We start from the raw sequence: 22,308 nt of genomic DNA, 5'->3' as shown, positions 1-22,308 counted from the left end.
ATGGAAAATGAAACTAAACACCAATAGAACGTGACATTTAGCCAGGTTCACAAATGTTTGCAGTGCATATGCGGTGCATGACGTTGAAGTACGTATGTGATGCAGGAGCATTACATGCTCATTGTGCTTTTAAATATGTGGCGTTTACAGTGTGCAACTGATCTGTGGCTGTATACCAAAAACACATTTATTCATTATTTTTTATTTCAAATCCAAAAGTTGTTACTGAAAACGTTTTGTCAGCATTGCGATTCTCTTTGTACACTGTACAGTTATAGGCTACAATCTTTCATAGATGTATTCACATTTAAACACTAAATTGGCCTGGAGGAGTGGATATTGAAAGGGCCCATGGAGAAGTGAACAGTAGAAGAATCTAGGGAGGAACAGACAGTCAATGAGATCGACACAGGAGACAGCCATGAGGAAGGCGTCCCATGGAGGGGGGAGCCAAGATGGTAATTTGAGCACAAACGACAGCTATGATGCCTGGACATGTAGCCCAGGCAGAGTCCATGGGACCAAGAGACCCAGTGACACCGAAGGGCTGGGAAGCCAAGGCGGAGTCCTGGTGATGAGCAGACGAGGTGCAGCCTGGGTGCCGGAGGACTGCAGCGACGAAAAGAATGAGGACTGCAGTGGATCCTGAGGAATGACAGAGCCCGACGGAGCCATAGGGGTGAAGGGATGGAGCGCAGCAGACAGCCCGGAAGTCTGTGGTGATGGTAGAGTGATGACTGACCAGGGCAGAGCCAGTGGGACAAGGGAGCCTGGAGGAGCTGGAAGGACAATGGTTCTGGGTGGAGCCGAGGCAGCGAGAAGCCAAGGTGGAGCCGATTGGTCGATGGACTGAGGTGGAACTGAGGGCTCCAAAGGATGAGGTGAAGCCCGGGACTCCACATGCCAGGGCAGAGCTGGGGACCAGAAACCCCAAGGTGGATCAGGGCTATATGGCAGGGCGATTGGTGCAGCTGAAGGGCTGAAGAGAGTCAGCAGAGGTGGATTCGAGGGATTGGCTTGCTTTGGTGGAGCATACAGGAGAGGAAGACTTGGTGTGGAAGCAGGCTCTGTGATGGACAGGGATGGTGGTGACATAGACAACTCAGTGTTGGACAGTGATGGTGGTGATGGTGGTGGACAGGACTGATGGCGACGACAAAGAACTTGGGCTGGACAGGACTATCAGCAATGAAGGCATAGAAGATTCCAAGCGATGATGAAGACGGGTGATGAACATACAGGACATTAGTGCAGGAAGGGACCAGTGGCAGAGTAGGTTCATGGGTGGGCAGGGTGGTAAACACTACTTCAGTTTCCCAGTCTATCAGTCATTCTTCCTCATCCAGCACCACCAATATTCCCACTGGCATGGATGTTGTGGTAAGCTCACACACCCAATCTCAGGCTTTGCAGCTGGCATTCGCTCTGTTGTGGGCATGGGCTCAGGTATAATGTCCGTGGAGGGTAATGGCAAGGTTTCTTAGTCCTCGGTGGGCTCTTGCTCCTTATCCGCAGTGGGCATCGACATTGGGTCTGGCTCTGGGGTGGTGACAGATGTTGAGTGGGGCTGGATGCTGGCGGCGGGATCCTCTTCTACATCGCCACAGTAAAAGATCCATCAATCTACAGGGTGAAGTTGATGTACTCATCCAGCGTGCATCAGGAGTTTCCCCATGGCATGACCAGCCGAATCTCATTGTCCAGTCCACTCCATGATGTCATTGCAGACGGCGAGGTTGCTGGCTCTTATAAGTTCCTTCCTCCTTAAAAAGTGTTAAAAAGCAACCTCCTTAACGGACCCATTGGGCCTGTGAAAACCCCCAATAGGGTCCACATTAATGGATGCAATCTCCATTGTATTCACTTTCAGGTCCAAAGAAGATGATAAAATTATCCAAAAAGGTTCCAATAACAAAAAGTCTTTATTAAACAAAACAACACAGGTAATTTCACTGACAATGAGAAAAAACCAAAAAAACCAAACAAACAAACAAACAAACAAAAAAAAAAACTGTTACACACAAACAATACCCGACAATGAACTGAATGTAAGGAACTTAAAGTCCCCCTGTAGTCAATTATTTTATTTTCCAGTGAAAAAATTTCTTCATGCCTTAAAATAGCTTGAATATAACTCTACACCCTTGCCTAATTTAAAATTCACAGATCAATGAATATGCAAATCATCCCCACCTATTAAAATATTTCGAAGGTCAAAAACATGAGCTTTATTGGCTTTACTTTAAAACAGCTTTCACTTTAGCTACTTTGTCGTGATATGTGCTCGCACACTTGGCACAGCCCTTGTGACTGTTCTGTTGGACACATAACAATTAAAATTATTAGCCTTTTTCTTGACTATGTTATCAAACAGTTAATAATAAATATATCTCAGAGTCAGACAGCTGACTTCTAACAATCAGTATCCCAAACTAGGGGTGTAACGGTACACGTATTTGTACCGAACCGTTTCGGTACAGGGCTTTCGGTACGGTGCACGTGTGCACCGAAGCATTACATTGTAACCAATGTTCACCGCCAATAACCGCAATAAGCTCTGCGTTTTGTTACTTTCGATAAGAAACAAAGTGTCATCCTTCAAATTCTGTCCACGAAATCATGAAGTTTAAACAGAAAATGCCATTTTGACGTGCTTTGATGTGGGCTGACAGATCACTGTACAGGCGCCTCAGTTCAACCGGCAGCGCGAGCGCGGAGCGCAAGTGAATGTGTTCATCTCTTCCTCCTTAATAATAGTTACAGAATAAACATGAAAGAACATCTGAAGGTATGTTGCAAGATTCAGTACAACTTACTGAAACGGTCATATCTCATGTAGTCGCTCATTTTTCAACGGTGGAAAGACATCAATGAAAGCGTCCGTATTCAACAATATGTCATGATGCATTTACCTCAGAAAAGCCATTCAGTGTTCACAGCTTGTTAGTTCGCTAGAGAAATTAACTCTTTCACTTAATATATGCACTGTATTAGCCAATATATTCATTATTTTACTTAATCTTTTAGTGATATCCTGATTAGGCTATTAAATGTATGTTTAAATTAATCTGATGTTAAAATAACAGCCACTGTGTAGAAATGATTATATTTCAACAACGAATTGGAGTAAAAACATTTAGAAGTTAATGCAAAAACTGCCTTAGGTGCAGCTTACAGGTTTGCATACAATTTGTTATTTGAGTGTTGATTATTTTATCTAAAAATAAAAAGCAATTGAATTTAGGCTAATAGTTTGGGCTTCTTTCAAGTTAGGGCTCCCTACATAGTTTATAGCATTAGCAGAGATAATTTTTTTTATCCTTAAGAAACTTTTAGTTTTAATTTAATGTAATATATTTAAAGACAAAAACACAATTTGTTCAGTAAACCTCTGTTTAATAATAAAAAAAAGCAATTTTATGTTTAGTTTTCTCTCTACCTGCTGTACCGAAAACTGTACCGAACCGTGACTTCAAAACCGAGGTACATACCGAACCGTGAGTTTTGTGTACCGTTACACCCCTATCCCAAACGCTTTGAACAACTCAGAACATCAGTGGAGAAAGGCAAATAGTTCATCACAACACCATAATATACATCATAGACTCGCTATACTAAATCTACACACTTTTTCATATCAACAGAAAATATACCGGGATAACCTGTCTTCTCTCTTCTGCTTCAGAGCGGTCATAATGTATGATATGCTGAAGCCTGCCGGCATGTTGTCTTGATTGGTTACAAGGTAGTCTGTGACGTCACAAACAAAGAAGAAAAAAAAAAAACATTTGGTCCGATTAACGTTCAGATTGGAAATTTTATCACCGACCCAAAAGATACCGAACCTTAAGGCATAGGGATACATTCACAACGTGATTGGTCGGATTTTATGACGTATTGCCTATTTTGAGATGGAACTTACCGAACATCCAAAACAATGCTGTTTGCTAAGGTAATTGCGCTCGTTGTGTGTGTGTAGCTGTCCGTAACCTGCATGTGATGGTATTTTGGCCAGCTGGAAACACGTGAAGAGTTTATAAAATGTGTAAAGTAGTCAAAACAGTGGCGAGAATCCCTCCGTCACACACACAAACGATCTGCTGCGTGGAGACGCGCGTCTGATGCCTTTCATAGGCAAACTCGCATCTATGATGAGAAAAACTGACATGCGTGAGTATTCTGTCCATTTTAGAGTGTCGTCTTCCTGTTTTTGGTTCGGTTACATGTCTTTGGTCCGTGTTGCGTTCATTCGAACCGCACCAAAGTTCGTTTGGAAGCGGACCGAGACCAATCTTTTCAGTGGTCTTGATCTGCTTGTTTGGTGTGCAGCGTTCAGATGGCAGCGTTCACACATGCTCAAATGAACCGCACTAACAAAGCAATCGCACCAGGGTTCGTTTTAATCGAAAACAATTAAGTGTGAACGCACCCTTAAACATAAAATACTCAGCAATGGTGCTGTCTTATGAATTTGCAAATGGTTTGTCTTAAAGCATATTAAAAACACTACATAGACATATAAACAACATTACAAACTTGATTTTCACCACAGGGGGTCTTCAGAGATAATGAACTCGTGTGCGAACAGGTGTGCTAATTGGTATGAGTGTGCATAGAAACTGAGTAATGAAAGACCATGAAAATGAAATTAAACACCATTAGAACATGACACAAACACAAAAGCAACACAGTTTTTTCACAGGCATATACAAGTACAAAATTATTTGCCCATTTTGGATTACTGACAATAGCAGGCTGCTGTGCTTGGGCTATTAACATAAGTGATCATTCTGCCATAAGGTTTTGTGTGTGTGTGTGAATTGAGTAAATATTTTGTACAATGATTATTCATATAAATTCAAATTTTGGCTTCAATCTCATTTGCCTTCCTTGAATTATAGGCCCTGTTTACACCTGGTATTTTTTAATACATCTCTTTTTTTACACTTTCAACCACTTCTGTCCCGATTTCTTTGATGGGAGGGTCTAAGTACAAGTAAATGTATGTTTTTTTTTTTGTTTTGTTTTTTTTTCCAGATGTTTCGGTCTAGTGGACAAAATAAGCTTGCACAATTTACATATGAACGCGCACAGAGGCAACGGAAAAACATACCGAGAGCATCAGCTTTTGTTTCTGCTCTGATAGCCACTAGCCAAACGGTGTTAGTGTGTGTTAGAAATCAGGAATGGTGAGAGAACATTGTGCTTGATATGTTTTTCGTCTTCAAACCAAGCTTGGGTCTTCAGCCAACAAATTTTAAATCCCGTCTGGCTTCCCATAATATTTACGCATTAAGTCAGTAGGCAGAGAAAAGGTAATCTTTTGTGGCTGTTCGAATGTATTCAACCACATGATCGTCTACACTACGAAAGCAATCCGGTCAAATGCGTTTTTGTCTACCTCTGGAAGTGGTCAAAAGTGGACAAGCTCAAAACATTTTAGACCCAGGACCTAGGGCCATATATTGACCGTGTTCTCTTGATTTGCTTTGGTTATTAAAAACTCATGTCAGTTAAACACTTTTGCTAATACACAGAACATTACATTACCGATTCCGAATGTTATACTGCATGTGTCTCATTCTCTGTAGTTCCTAGTTCGCCATCCACTGTATAATGAATGAAGACTGTCCCTGGGTCCCACCCAGTGCACTGCATACTAAAGTAGTTTTCTGTTCCCATATGTGTGTGTTTATCTCTGTATGTGTGTGCAGATTGTTTATCATCAAAAGGAGAAGACAGGCTGTTTCGTCGTTTATTCAGGAGGTATAATCAGTTCATTCGGCCAGTGGAAAATGTGTCTGACCCTGTCACTGTGGAGTTTGAGGTCTCTATCTCACAGCTTGTTAAAGTGGTAAGAGAAAGTGTCTATGGTCTCAAAACATTTAATCTGTTAACCTCATTTTGTTTAATTATCAATATCGGTCAGTATTGTATATGTAATTATGAGTGCTAATTGCCCATTTTTACATTTAGATTACATCTGCACTCATCTTTAAAAAAATAATTTAATAACATTTAAATGCTATCTTTAGCTATATTTTAGTTTATCTTAATGTGAATATCCATTTTTCATAATGTACATTATAATGTTGTGATGCTTACATTCACTTGTAGCATTTAAAACAATTTATTTTTTGTTGTTGTTGTTTGTTTTTATTTTTATTTTTTTTTTACTGATGTTGACAAAGTTATGTACAGTTTTAGTATTGGCCACTAGTACAGTACAGGCGTAACATCACCTTATCAGTATTGGACAGACTTTTTATATATTTGTGCAACTAATATTTATCTAAAGAAGGACCCCTCTAAGATATCCATTACAAATGATCATATTGTTAAAGAAATAGTTCACCCCAAAATGAAAATTATCCCATAATTTACTCACCTTTTAAGCCATCCTAGGTGTATATGACATACTCTTTCAGTCGAACACAATCTGAGTAATATCCTGGCTCTTCCTTTGTAAAATAATAAATGATAAACTACCATCCTACGTCATACGTCAGGTCAGAGGTCACCCTTCCGCAGGAACTCAACTCTCTCGTGAATGTGAATTTTTGTTTTTGCTCACAAAAATTATTCTCATCGCTTCATAACATTAAGATGAATCACTGTAGTCACATGGACTATTTTAACGATGTCTTTAATACCTTTCTGGACCTCAAAAGCTGCAATGATGTTACTGCCTATGTGTGGTTCAGAAACCCTTGGATTTCATAAAAAATATCTTAATTTGTGTTCCGAAGATGAACGAAGGTATTATGGGTTTGGGACGACATGAGGGTGAGTACTTAATTACAGAAATGTCATTTTTGGGTGAACTAACCCTTTAAGCATTATGCTTATGGAAAGAATCAAGCAAAGCTGAGACATTTGCATCAAACACTAAAGATTCTAGTTCAGATAAATTAGTTGTGTAAAGCTCAATCAAATGCAAGCACTTTTGACCTCTTAATAAAGCTCAATATTGGAATTTTTGCTAGGATATAGCGTGTAAGGTTGTTTTCTCTGCAGGTGGCTTCATGTGTGTATAATTCTGTGCTGTTTTCAGTTGTTGTGAGGGCTTTTTGTTTCATTTACTGTGGTCAGAAAGAGCAATTGAGTTAAAAGCCTTTGCGCCCCACTGTTACAGGAAGTAATGCAGACTCTGTGCTTTCCCCGGCGTCATACAAAATCAGCACGCTTCTTAAAACTCCTGGATTAAATTTCCACTTCACCAGTGGAAAGCTGCCAAGATTAATATCACACCTTTATTTTTGCTTCACAGAGACAGACACCTGAGAGATTAACAAGCCATAACCCACCACTCTAGGGAACAGAATCCTGGATTATAGATTATACTCACTCACAGGATTAAGGATTACTGAGTTTTTTTTTTTTATTATTATTATTTTGCAGATGTTTTTTTGTGAATATGCAGAAGCTATTATCACTGTTGATGGTACTGTGATGAATGGCATACAGTATGCACTTGAAGCTAGAAGATGAAATGAATCTTGTCAGATTTCTCTTTCCCATTAGACAAGAACTGTATTGATTTTATTGCTAGTACATGTTCCATTCTAAATAATAGAAAATGGCTTTCTTTCTTTATGATTGTTTCTTTATGTCTTTTTCTCTGCCTGTGTCTTCCTCTCTAAAGGATGAAGTCAATCAGATCATGGAAACAAACCTTTGGCTGAGACATGTAAGTGATGTATGTGTGCAGCATGTACTGTAGGCCTTGTGCATGTGTTTATGTCAACACAAACATCTCATCTTCTTCATGTATTGTGTATTGCTATTTCCGGTAAGAATGTACTGTGACAAGAAAATGTGTATAGCATAAACATTCAGTAGGATGGGGATGAGTAATGTAGGGAAAGAAGTACAGTAGCTATATACATGGAACAGATGTGTTGGTAGAAACAGGATATTATGGAAGAGAGAATTTCTGTAATTAATGGAAAACTGAGAGATACTTTAGCACAGTAGTTAAACTAATTGAAAGAAAGAGGTTAAAAAGATGGTAATATATGCAAAAAAGTTTAGTCTAACTAGATCAAACAATTTTGTTTTTAAAAATCAGCAGAATAACAATAAACTTTTGTACTGAAAAGTTATTTTCACATTCAGCAAATTTTTTGAATAAGTTTTGTTAATTATTTAGTTTAAAACTTTATTTAGCCAAGTTAAATAATTATAAATTAAATAGTTAATTTAGTCAAACTATTTTTCACCCTCTACGTATGAAAATATGCATCATATATGAACTCATAAAAATTGTTTTATATGTCTAAATATGCTGCAGTTTTTTTTTTAACTGAAATTAATATCGAACTTTATTAGTGATAGGGTGTTTTTAGGAATGTCTAGCTAGATATATATTTCAGTTCTACAATAATAAGTAGCTACATAATGCTCCTGCATGACTGCTTAAATAAGCATTTTTGGATTGCAATTTTTTTCTAAGTATGTGTGTGCTTGTGTTAAACCCTGTAGTATTTTACAATAAGTCTGTACAATGCCTGATAGCAGGATATCATTGAACACAGAGAGATCAGCAGTCAGACATGCCAATACATGGCACAGACATCTACACAGACATGCCAACAAAGCATGATGTGCACACAAAATAAGCACAAATTCACAGCTCTGCAAATGCACCACTATACACAGCTTTGTATACACATTTGATAATAAACATTAATAGACAACATACCTGCCTGAACAGAAAAAGTGTTTTTCCTCCCTTGCAGATTGAGAGATGTGCTCACACAAAAACACTCTCAAAGACTTTTAAAGACTATAACAGGGCACAGATGAAAGATGTACACATAACAGTGTAAATGCCAGATTTAAAATTTTGTGATTTTGTCATAGATATGGAATGACTACAAGCTGAAGTGGTTACCAGCAGAGTTTGATGGAATTGAGTTCATCAGAGTCCCATCAAATAAAATCTGGAGGCCTGACATTGTACTTTACAACAAGTGAGTCAAGTATTACTTGTGTAAATGCAATATTAAAATATTAGAAATGTAATCATTTTGGGAATATTTTCAGGATCTTAATTTCTTTTAGAGCCAAATGAACATCATCAGAGCTAACAGTCTGAGAATTAAATATATGAATGCATCAGAGGTCATAACATTCAAATGTACTTTTTTCTGACACAGTGCTGTTGGAGACTTCTTGGTGGAGGACAAAACCAAAGCTCTTTTGAAATATGATGGAACCATCACTTGGGTCCCTCCTGCAATATTTAAATCATCCTGCCCTATGGACATAACTTACTTCCCCTTTGACTATCAGAACTGCTCAATGAAGTTTGGTTCCTGGACCTATGACAAGGCCAAGATTGACCTGGTTCTCATTGGCTCAAAGGTCAACCTTAAAGACTTTTGGGAGAGTGGAGAGTGGGAGATCATTGATGCACCCGGGTATAAGCATGACATCAAGTACAACTGCTGTGAAGAGATCTACCCAGACATAACCTACAGTTTTTACATACGTCGACTGCCCCTCTTCTACACTATCAACCTTATCATCCCCTGCCTCCTCATCTCCTTTCTGACAGTACTCGTCTTCTACCTTCCATCAGACTGTGGCGAGAAAGTGACATTGTGCATCTCTGTACTCCTCTCTCTCACTGTGTTCCTTCTTGTCATTACAGAAACCATCCCCTCCACCTCACTTGTGATCCCTCTGATAGGCGAGTACCTTCTCTTCACCATGATTTTCGTCACCCTCTCCATTGTCATCACCGTCTTTGTATTGAATGTGCACTATCGCACCCCTATGACCCACACTATGCCTAGCTGGGTACGTACAGTCTTCCTCCGAGCTTTACCCCGCATTATGCTCATGCGCCGGCCTCTCGATCTATCAGAGTCCTCTGGAAAAGGAGGACTAGAAAGCGGGAGCTCGTCCGGGACTGGAGCAGGACGAGGAGGAGAGGGAAAGAAGAGGAAAAATAGTGGATCCCAACAGGGAGTGATGAACTCTTTGGAATTTGGGGAAGGGAAAGCAGCATTAGAAGGAAAGAAAGGGGGATGTCCATGTCACCCAATGAAAGAGGCAACCGAGGGGGATTGTGGGAAAGTGAGTCGTCAGTTGAGTCCACAGGCTATTAACACAGTTGTGGCTTTCTCTGTGGTGTCACCAGAGATCAAACAGGCTATCGAGAGTGTGAAGTACATTGCTGAGAACATGAGGAGCCGCAACAAAGCCAAAGAGGTAAATAGGTTCCTGTTCAGTCATTCCACTCTGTACAACACATTGACTATGAAGAATTGTTCTCTTTGGATAAACGCACCACCAAAATTGTATTCTCCTGCCAACAAATAGCATTCTTTGTCATGCAACACGACTCTACTTGCAATAGAGCTTTTCTGTCACAACAGAGGGTAGATGTGTTTAACAACTGTCACATTAATGTAAGCTGGGCAGCAAACTACACTTTTGTGCCTCCCTGGGCTGATGGCCCCTATGATAGTAGCAGTCAGAATAAGCTTCCTGTCAGTGTGAGCTTTTCACTGCTCAATTTTGTGCTTTTGGGATGGACCTCCTTTCCAGGGGAGTAACCTGTGGTAGGGAATGGGAATTTCAAGGGTGAAAATAGATCCCCTATACCAATGTTGGCCTCTTTGAATTGCACAAAATGCAAGGTGTCCTATGTTTTTATTCATAACAGATCAGCGTGCTTCACTCAGAAAAGATAAATCCATGCATCAGTGGCCCAAGACTGTTCAATGCATTTTTCACTGTCAAAAACATGGTACGCTGACATCATTATCCTTCTAGCAGCATGTCATATAGAAATCTGTGAGGCTCCCCTTGAGAAATTTGAGGTGCCTCAGATTAACTATTCAACTATATGTCTAAGACCTTTTCGATTGTTAGATCAACTCTTTGTGTTTAGCCAATTCGGCTCATTGTACAGCGCAGTCTAAGCAATGTCTTTCTCGCTGAATTGTGGAGGCTATCTCTTGGCATGTAACAGCCCGAGGGTTTGCACAGTCATTCATCTCGTGGGATGGCTGTTTCCGAGTTGATGTATTTATTCTTGTTCTATATTTGCTAGGTTCACTGGCATGAATATTTGTCCTGTAGTCAGAGCAACTAATATATATATAATATGGAAAAAATTAAGAGACCACTTAACATTGATTTCTGAACTTGGAGTGGTCTCTTAATTTTTTCCATAGCTGTATAGAGTGTTCAACACATCACAGCCCCACTCTACCATAGCTATGCTGAAGAGCCTCCTTAAACGATGGGAATGACGTACACAGCAGTATTTGTATTCCTGCCAGGTGGATGTAGCCACCCGGTGTCACTGTGTTAGTGGCTTTTCAGGCATGCATTTCAAGTGTGATTTCCAATAGTCAATGTGTTGTACCTTGTTTCCCTCTGGGAACAGTAATTATATGCTTAATTGTACTTTTATTCACATGACAACACATGCACTGCCATTGTTCCATCCACTTATCCATTCAGATACCATAATGTCTTCATAATAAAGATCCTCATTGCCCATTGGAAGTAGGTGTCCACTTAGTGTCTGACTCAGATTCCAATATCATGCCATGTTTTAGTTGTAATGTCCTCAGAAAGACATCACAGACATCGAGCTTAAGCTTACAGAAATGACTCCACTACTCTCAGTGGAAAATGTTTACTGAGTGCTTCACTGACAATAAGTGCTTTAGATCCCTCAACGGAGACATCATACTTTGATATGGAAAGTCTCACCACTTTATCCTTCATCTTCATTCTTGGCTCAGAGCCTCACTACTGAATCACATTAGCATTGTAAAGCACCCAGTGCCTAAATATGTGGAGGGAAAATGTTTCGCGCAGCTCTACTTGTAGTAACGTAATCTAATTTAACTTATCCCTGTGTAGTGTTAGTAAAGAATTTGGACAGACAGTAGGCCTGCTTTTCGCTCATTCTCATCCTCACTCCTCCATTTACCTTGCTTTCATGTGTTCTCATTTTCTTTCTTTCTCTCATTTTCTTTTCTTTGTTACCTCTAACCTCTCTTTTCTCTCATTTATTAACCTTCCATATCTCTTTTTTTTCTCTGTTTATTGTGTGCCCTTTCTCTCTTAGGTGGAGGATGATTGGAAATATGTTGCCATGGTGATTGACCGCATCTTCCTTTGGGTCTTTGTGCTGGTGTGTGTGCTGGGAACTCTGGGGCTTTTCCTACAACCTCTAATTGGCTTCTTCTCGTAATTATCTATGAAACACAGATGCCAGCTTACCTGTTCTAACCAACAGTTATTTGAGTCACTGACATGCTCCATATTTAATTGTGTTCCGTCACTACAACAAAGCTCTCTTAAAACTATATATTAGTGTCCTTGCAAAAAATAGCTAATCAGGTGTTCTGTTTTTCTTTCTGCCACTAATCAATTGAAGACTTAAAGACTGCTTTTTGCCTTTCTAATCACCTTCCATCTTGAAGCACTGAAATGTCCATAAGAAGACTAATCAGACTGATTGGTGTTCTGTGTCCACTACGCACAATTACATTCCACTTATTTCTGATTACACACACATAATATGTGGTGTTTTATATCAAACAACATGGCCATCTTCCCTCAACCAACTACTCAACAGTCACTCAGGAAAATCTGCAACAGGCAGTGACAGTGGTTTTCTTGCCAGTGGGAATAGAGAAAATCCAGTTTAAACACAAATAAATGTGTTGTGTAGATTAGTTCACGAAATCTTCCAGGATAAACCATGAGCCGTGCGATTATGGGATGAAATTAGTCAAGAATATGGGTTATCTGTAAATAGAGTTGTAGAATGGATGCATTCCAGAATTAAAAATGACTAATCAGGTCCCGTTTATGCCAAAAAAAAAAAATTTGTTTAAATGAGATTAATTAATCTTTTTTTTTTTTTTTTTTCCTTAGTGTGTCTCATCCCTATGATATATTGACCATGATGTCTAAATTCATAACTGTTTTTAGTGCTCTGCAGGCTATTAAAATGACTTCTTTCCCTCCCTCTCTTACACTCATGCTCCATCAGAGACATAATCCCCTCTTTAATATCACCATTTCATTTTTTTCCCCACTTCCACTTGTCAGCTTCTGACACTTTTGTAAAACTTTTTTTTTTTTTTTTTTTTAACAAATGTCTTTCAAATAAAAAGAAGCTTTTTTGTTGTACACACTATCATCTCTCTGTCTTACTGCCTGTTTGTTGAACTCAGCAAGCAATGAGTGTGTATATGTGGCATATGACTGGGAAATGTTTGTGAAACGCACATGCTTATCTTGGCTTGGCTGCTATAGCAGAAGTTGACAGCGCCTCTGGTTTTATGATCGGTTTTAGTAGTATTAGGCCTTTTGAAGTAGCAGATTTCTATAATCATGTCTTAAGTGTAAAAGCAGTTTCAGAACTATCTGACTTAATTCTAGCACATCATAATCCTGTACCAATGTTTATGCTGTGTGGAAATTACAATTTTTGCAATTTAAATGGAAGGTATGCATATGACTTTAGAGCAGTTGAGAAGCTCTAAACAAATTGTGAAAATATAGCATTATATGAATCATAAACTGATTCTTTTTCAGTAATTGTATATATAGCCTAATCAGCAATTCATTCATAATTACATTTTTTAAATTACTGCATGAGAATGATTTTAAAAAATGGTATGTACTTTTTTTACTTTTTTGAGAGAGAGAGAGAGAGAGAGAGAGAGACAAAGATATGGCAAATGTAATAGGGCAGAAACATGGAAAGACTGTGCAGTCTCTGCATTGTTTATGTTCAGGAATGTCTCTTGTCTTTTCTTAATATCACCAGAATGTCTTGAATCAATACTGACTCAAGCATACAGACTGCAGTAGCATCTTTGGTCACACTTTATATTAGGTGGCTTTAACTTCTATGTACTTACATTTAAATTAATCATTTGATTCAATGCACTTATTGTGTACATGCACGTTTTTACGTTTTTACATTGTATGTATGCTTTAAAAATACCTGCATGTACTGTAATTACATCTGTAATTAATTTCTGTAATTACATTTATAATTAAAGCTGCAAGCAGCGATGAAAGGGCCCTCGCACCCGGGCTCACCGCCACCCGTTGGCCTCAGGAAAACAGCGAACAGTGGGCAACATGCATGTAAGCGAGTAAATACAGGAGAATTATGGCAAAATCATGTAAAAGTGCCATACTTCCTGCTGCCAACAGGTGGTGCTATAGCTAACTGAATATTGTTATATAGGTGTCTTTAGGCCAGGACTTTTATCACTCATGTGAAGTTTGGGGCAGATCAGACATAGTATACCTGAGTTACAACAGCTTCCTCTTTCATGGCGAAACATCAGACTTTGTCAGTCCGCCACGGACACGCCCTTCAGCGAAAACTCAAGATCTTTGCAATTTAACATCTCAAAGGCCTTAAGATTAGACTTGCCAAATATGATGTTGATCTGGTTTAATCTCTATGAGGAGTTAATCACAGTGTAAAACATGTCATTTCCTGTTGCCCCCAGGTGGTGCTATGACTGAAACTGAATATTGTCATGAAGATGTCTTCAGGTCAGGACTCTAATAAAACATGTGAAGTTTGGGGCAGATCAGACATTGTATGCCCGAGTTACAACAACTTCCTGTTTCATGGCGAAACATCGAACTTTGCCAGGCCGCCACGGACACGCCCTTCAGCGAAAACTCTAGTTCTTCGCAATTTAACGTCTCAAAGGCCTTTAGATTACACTGACCAAATATGATGTTGATCTGATTAAAGCTCTAGGAGGAGTTTGTTAAAGTACAACATCTGGAAATGGCAAAAACTGCCAAAATTTTGTAGAGAAAATTCAAAATATCTCACTTCCTGTTGGGTTTACAAGCTTTGCACTCAGGGCTTTTTTGTAGGTATTGGGCTGTTACATCTGTCTACCGAATTTCATAACTGTACGTGAAACGTAGTGCAAAGGGCGCTTAATTGAAATTTTGTAGGTGGCGCTATCGAGCTATTTTGCCACACCTAATTCTGAAACCCATATCAGATGTAAATTTTCACCACTTCTGACGCATGTGCAAAGTTTCATGAGTTTTTGAGAACGTTTTAGGCCCTCAAAAATGCGATTCATTTTGGAGAAGAAGAATAATTGGCTGAGCAATTCCAATAGGGTCCTCACACCATTGGTGCTCGGGCCCTAATTACACTGTTGACCCATCCCTTACACCTTAAAGGCCTTTGCACACTGAGTCAGGAATTTTCGTATGCGTTTTTTCGTATTCGTGATCCTAAAAATTCGTCACGCACAGAGACTTTGCACACTGAGTCCGATGCGCATTAATGAATCCGTTGCGAAAAAAATCGCAAAATAATACAAAATGGAGTCTTCCAGCAGTGAGCATGATTTAGTTGTCCTCGCTCTTCTTAAAAAGAAAAAGAAAGAGGAAATATTGGGTCCATCCACTCCTGAGATTGCGTAAAGAGGAAGGAGAGTTCCACCTCATCAAGGAGCTGCGTGATTATCCCGAGCATTTCAAAGTTTACTTCAGGATGTCACTGGCTCAGTTTGATGCTTTGCTAGCAATACTGGAGCAATCTGTCTTTATATTCTGTATCTTTGTATTCCGTACTTTGTTTGTCATACAGTGCTACTGCTTTGTGCTGTAGACGACGTGAATCAACTTGTCAGATGGCATTCGGGATTTTGGCGTTCGCTTGTATGGTGGCTCTGAATTGTCAAAACGTCTCTCAAAATGTGTGCCATGGATGCGAAAAACGCAGAAAATCGAATACTGGAGCAAAAATGGAGCAATCTGTCTTTATATTCTGTATCTTTGTATTCTGTACTTTGTTTGTCATACAGTGCTACTGCTTTGTGCTGTAGACGACGTGAATCAACTTGTCAGATGGCATTCGGGATTTTGGCGTTCGCTTGTACAGTGGTTCTGAATTGTCAAAACATCTCTCAAAATGTGTGCCACAGATGCGAAAAATGCAGAAAATCGAACCTGATCCCAATTTTTTTATGATTTATTATGAATAATTTTGGACTCAGTGTGCAAAGACCTTAACCCTCCCTTAAACCTACCCATACCACCAAACCTGTCCCTAACCTTACCTGTATGCCACCTCAATATCAGCAAAAGTGTTTTGCAGTACAATATGAACACAGTTGTAAATTGTACTTATTCTTCTGATGTAAGGACATAGTACTTAAGGCCACCTAATATAAAGTGGGGCCGCATCTTTGATATGTGCCAACATTTGGCCGTAACTCCAAAAGCTCATGTAATACATTAATTCCAAAGAAAACAATCTTCTGTACGCATTCAGATTGTGGGGGTGGGGGGGCTAAGCTAAGCTAATTACCAACATTTGGCTGGAATTAGCAAAACACTAAAGAGGCCTCTTCCTTTAATCTGCAATTTTGCACAAAACTGCTCATTATTGATATATTGGCTTCAGGGAGCAGATGCACTTTATCATAGGTTTTATGAAAATGACAGAATAATGCAGGAAAATGACTTTGGGTTTGTTTGTTTGAGTATTAGAGGGTTATAAAGTGGGAAATCCACCATATCTGCCCCTGTGTGTGTGGAAAATAGTAAGGCATAATACATAATACTGGCACTTGCTAACACACAAAATGAAATGCAATACAAAAACAAATTCACAGTTGTTGTCCTTTACATTAAGTCTAGGGTGGAATTTGTGACAGATAATAGTCGAAGGATCTGAGTTTTCATTCAGTGATCATAATAAATGTATTTATTAATTTAGATGTCTTTTGATGAAAAGGTGACATGGACAGATAGAGAATTTTTGACTTTAGTGGATGAACATCAATTTCCTTTTCTTGATAGTTGTTTGAAACTAAGGATGCTTATGCTTTTTCTCTCCCACCCTCTTCCTTTGTTTTTTTGTTTGTTTGTTTGTTTTTTTTTTTTTTTCATCTGATTCATTATACTGATTACTGTGGATGTGCTGCCATATCTAAAATTAACATTTGTTTGTGCATTTGCATGTTTTTGCATTTGTATTACTCTTCTTTTGTCATTTGTTCCTTTGGTTGCTTACCAAACTGGATGTGTGTGGCTCAGCATGAAAGCACATAAGATCCCTAAATAAAATGCACATTTACTTTCATGCAGTCCTCTCTCTTAGATTTGCTTTATTATTATTATTTTGCAGTGCTTAAATTCTGAGGTCATGCTTGCCTCAAAATACTGCATTTCTGTCCTTTCTGGATTAGTCGGGCAACATTGTGCTGTTGTCATATTATTGTTATCCTTGTTACTCTTTGGTGTGCCTTGGTCTCCATGGTCCAGGCTATAGCCGCCTTGTCACTATATATGGAATCTGAAGCTTTTGTCACTGCAACAGCAGCCAATAATCCAATAGCAAAGCCTTCTTCTCCAGAGCTATTGTGCATGTGTTCTAAAAAAAAAACACACCCACTGATGTAACTGGGCTGAGCCTGCTGGAACCGAGGTTCCTGTAGTTTGTGTTCTTTTTTTCTTTTTTTTGAGAGCTCAAATATTAGGGGATGGTGAAGGTGATGTTTGCAGGAGAGATTGACTTTGTCTGCTTTGTAGTAGAGCAAACACTTGAATCACTTTGTTGAAAGCAGCCGTTCAGAACCAAGGACAGCGACCACTAATCACATACACATGACCATAAAGAGAAATGGCAGAACAGAACATGGCTGACAGCAAAACACCTAGATATATATAGTATAAGATTATCCTTATATGAAGAGAAGGTTTTCTGTGTGACTGAGTATCTGCTGTGCCACTGCTGTGTTTTTACATAGTCCTCGGTCGAGATGATTAAATTGTGCTGTCTCACGGTGAGAGACCTGGGATTCTTATTAATGCCAAACTCAAGGCTAGTGATCATAGTATGACATTCTACACCAAAGACCCTATCATAATGCTTCCTACAGCAACAACGTACCTTCATAACTCAAACACAGATTCTGCTGCTGTCTGGTTGGTTCATGGTGGACTGACCTATTTGTAGAATGTGTCTGTATGTTACTGTAAACGTTTCTGCGAGGGGTAGGGAATAGAACAATATCATTATCTCAGGAAGTCAATAGAAAGCCCCAAGTACAAAATGTGTACTTTACCATATTTTGGAGACAATAACAATATGTTCCTTTTGGGAACATCCTCATTTGTAAAAATGGTATATAAACAAGTTAAATATGTTTTTAGACTGTAAAAATGCAGAAGTTTCCTGTTAGGTTTAGGGCTTTGGTTTGGGTTAGGGTTTTATAGTATTATAACTATAAATAGCTGTATATAAAAACAATAAAAGTCTATGTAATGCCACCATTTATATAACTATGTATGTGTGTGTGTGTGTATGTATATCACAACTCAGAATTCTATCATGTATTTATTTTTGCTCAACATGGTGTTGAATACTATCACACAGGTTTTAAAATATGATTGTGATAGACTTGAAAAGCATTATTGTTTCTTTATTGGTGAGAGCAGATGCTTTCAGATACTTTAATCTTTACTGTCACCACATCACTTCTCAACACAGAGAAAAACACACAGCTGTATCCCTCTCTATTCTCAAAATAGAAATGATTTTTGAAAGTTTATAGATACAGTATCCATTGGTTGGTATGCAATCAAGTAGCTGAAATTTTTGAATATTAAAACATTTCTCCACCAATTGGAGAAAGGTTTAAAAAAAGAGCATTTATTTTTGCTAAGGAAGAAATGTAGTTTCTTTGATAATACTCTTTAAATGTTTGTTTGTGTCTGTGTTATTCTCAAGGAGTGGGACATGATAAGTCAGAAATAGAGTTTTAGGGATCTCTAAGGACAGCCTGTCATTTACATTAGCGTTGAGGCGTTTTACTCACTCTGCCTCTCTTTCTCTTCAAACTACATAATAAAATCCTCTCTCTTTCCTGTTTTGATCAGGCATGCAGAATCATTCCCTAAGCTTGACTGACTGGCTTGGATTTTATCTCGTCACTGCTGGTCTTTCAAGGACATCACCTCGTTTTAACTCACAGAACACGAAATGCTGCACTGATCTATGTATTTGCCCTTGTGTAGGGTCATTCTCCAACAGTGAAAATGAAAACTCAAAATTTTTAATGTCACCTGTTCACCGGGTGTTCCTTGTACTCCCACTGTCTTTTGTGTTTATGCTGTTATTTCTTTCTCCTTTTTCTAACAGGCATATAAAGCAAAGCTGAGGATTGTTTGTTGTTTTCCACACACACACATGGGCACAATGGAGGGATAGAGACAGCTTTTAAATGTCTAATGGATCTCTCGGAAGGCTTTAACAAGGATATGTTTTATAGATAAATCAATGCGAGCACTCTTTTTAAAAGCAGTGTGCTCATCACTGAAGTAATTTCTGAAAAATTACACGGCATGAATATTAGCTATTGGCACACATGAAGTATAAAAGGGCCCCAGGTGTGATTTTTGGATGGTTCATCTGCTGGAGCCTCTTGTGTGTTTAGTGTAAAGAGTTCACAGTCCAACACACACACAAGCACAAAAACAGATGCATATACAGATGTCCTTCATTTCGCTAAATATGCCACTTCTGTCTCTATTTAGGTTAGATCGGAAACAAAAAAAACTGTTTATGTATACATAAACAGTTTATATATCTAATGGTCACCAAGAAAACATGAGAAAGAGAGTAGACCTACATGCTCATGCAAACTTGTGTGCTCATTCACTCACACACATCTCAGTCAAGTCAACTGGAAGTAAAGGGAAGAGGCTATCACTCAATAATTCATTCTAGTGTGCAGAGCTTCTGTTAGATTATGCTTGTCCAAGCCACACAGCAACTTTTACTAACATGAAAACCTCTCATAAATCAACTCTTTATCATAATAAAGCTCTTTAATTATGGTGTTATGCTGCTGTTTACAGAGTGTTAGAGTTGTTACATTTATGTTTTTGTTCAAATTAAAGGGGGATCTAAAGGACCACAGGGGGATAATGTCCTCTGCATGAAGTTCCATTAAAGGCCCTTACTTTCCAAATTGCCTCTTTGTAGTTATACACTGCTAAATTGTCATGATTCACAAGGTCGAATCTGAGGTCATTTGATTAACATTTAATAATGTTTACAAGTGTATATAGTAAATGAGAATTACTGAATCTGTCACATATTTTGACACAAAAGACAAAGGCCTGTTGCTTCACCAATATTTAATACAAATAAATATGATAAAATTTATATATTTTATTATATAATTTATGGATTTTATTATAAATTACAATCATAATAAAAACAATATTCTATAATTATAATAAAACAAACAATTTTACCAGTTTTTTACACATAGATTTACCATATTTAATACAAATAAATATGTTTTATTATAATATATAATTTATAAATTGTATATTTTTGCTTCTAGCTGCCTTTTTTCCACCTTTTTGCATTTTACCAATGTTTACTACAAATATAATATAATTAACTCTTTCATTATAATACATAATTTTCCATATTGTATTATAAAATATAGTTGCCTTCATGTTTGCATTTTTTTTCTATCAAAACAAAATTTTTTTTTACATGTTGCTTCACCAATGTTTAATACTAATTAATATTTTATTACACATTTAAAGAACAGAAAAAAATATCCTTTATAGGTGTTTTTAGTCCTGGCATACTCCTATATCAGCTATTCGTAAAAATAATAAAAATCTCAAACATATTTGATGTGAAAATCTATTAATCAGTCAACTCACACTTGACCTGTAACTCTGAAGAAAAAAATCAGCTAACAACTGAATTCGCAGTCTCCCGTACCACGCTCCTGTGCTCCATTAGAGAGAAGGTCTGTATCTCTTTCTCTTTCAGTCTCCATTTTATCTAGTTCTCCCCCTGCTGATAAACCAGTGCAGCTCAGCTCTGGCAATAAGCATTGTGCTCATTGCTTTCACACAGTCAAAAATGCTTTTATCTGGGTATTGAGCACTTTGTTCATTAGCAGCAAGTTAATGCTGAGTCACGTGCCCCTTGCAACCCCTCTAACAGACTAACAGCCTTTTAAATGCCACTTACAGAGTGACCGAGGCTCGGCAGTACGTCCTTATGATTATAGGGCTCTGAACTTGCTGTTTACTGTGTTGTGTCTGTTTGAATAACCTGTGGTGTGAGACAGAGCGTCTCTTGTGATTTATTACATGACTGCACTGCAGGTCAGCCTTTTATGTGACTATTATGCATGTGATTGGCATTTTAATAAAGCTTTCTTGTAAAAGCAGGTGTAAAGGGGCCATAGTTTTGTTCTGTCAATATTAGTCAATGCTGCAGTCATTAGGCAGGAGGTTGAGAACTTGACAGTGTAGATATTCTTCCTGTTAATACAGAGATACTGAAGGCTAGTCTCAAAGCTGTCACACAGGGAACTAGGCGGTTGCCTAGGGCGACAAATATGTTGGGGGCGCGGGCGCCCTCTAGGGTCGCCGTTACATTACATTACGTTACGTTACATTAGGCAAGTGCGCAGTTGATGAAGAAAATGAAGCGGTCTAATAAACCCTCCGATGCACAGGGACGAAAACTGAGAAAGCAAGAAGATAAAAGGAAAACCCAGTATAGAGGTAAATCTTCTCATTTCAGCCATTAAGGTGATAAATGAATTTGCTTAGTATTGTGCATCATCACCTTGAACGTTTCATTGCCTTCACTAAGCTATCACTAGCTAGCTAGTTACTTTGCTAGTTTGCTACGTATTACTAGCAAACGTAACTTCACTGATAACCTACATAGATGTAAATGTCAAAAGACCAGTATTTCGGATAACGTATGCATGCTAGTTATGAAAAGTACAGTTGCTCTCTACTCTACATTCATTATAACTAGCAGGCTCATACACATACAGTAACCATTATGCTGATAGTGGTGTTACTTAGGTAAAGTTGGTTTTATATTCGCACATTCAGACTTCTGATAAATTCAGACTTTCCAATAAATACATTAACGTTTGCAAATTTTAAGCAGCGATATGATATTGACAACCAATGATTGTCAACTTACAACAATTTTCACAGTCGATCAAAATAGGCAAGTATTGTTTTAATGGCATATTTACTTGTGAATGTCCACTGAATGTCCAATGTAGTGTGATTAACAAGGCTATTGAATATGGATGTCCAAATGTGCGAATATAAAACCAACTTTACCAAAGTCACATCTAGCATTCCAGGGGGGCTAGGGCAATCTCGCCTAGGGCAACCAAAGGGCTAGAGCCGGCCCTGTTGTCACGTATAGAAAAATGATGTCTATGTGAGTTTTAAAAAGTTGGTGTAAAA

At 38.4% G+C, this 22,308-nt stretch overlaps 1 protein-coding gene across 2 annotated transcripts in view; it reads left to right on the top strand.

The window, feature by feature from the left end:
- Positions 1-19,038, top strand: part of chrna6 (cholinergic receptor, nicotinic, alpha 6) — a 29,991-nt gene extending 10,953 nt beyond the window's left edge. The window contains exons 2-6 of one of the 2 annotated variants that reach the window (XM_067402710.1): positions 5,715-5,854; positions 7,646-7,690; positions 8,866-8,975; positions 9,162-10,221; positions 18,931-19,038. In XM_067402710.1, coding sequence (XP_067258811.1) covers positions 5,715-5,854; positions 7,646-7,690; positions 8,866-8,975; positions 9,162-10,221; positions 18,931-18,951 — 1,376 coding nt within the window. In that variant the 3' untranslated portion in view covers positions 18,952-19,038. Of the gene's footprint in view, positions 1-5,714; positions 5,855-7,645; positions 7,691-8,865; positions 8,976-9,161; positions 10,428-18,930 lie in introns of those variants that run through there. The other variant, XM_067402709.1, reaches the window with a different exon arrangement.
- Positions 19,039-22,308: the final 3,270 nt, after the last annotated feature.

The sequence above is a fragment of the Chanodichthys erythropterus genome, chromosome 12, assembly GCF_024489055.1.
Source record: "Chanodichthys erythropterus isolate Z2021 chromosome 12, ASM2448905v1, whole genome shotgun sequence".
NCBI classification, from domain to species: Eukaryota; Metazoa; Chordata; class Actinopteri; order Cypriniformes; family Xenocyprididae; genus Chanodichthys; species Chanodichthys erythropterus.
The sequence above is the reverse complement of the archived record's forward strand: the minus strand, read 5'-3'. Positions and strand labels throughout refer to the sequence as shown.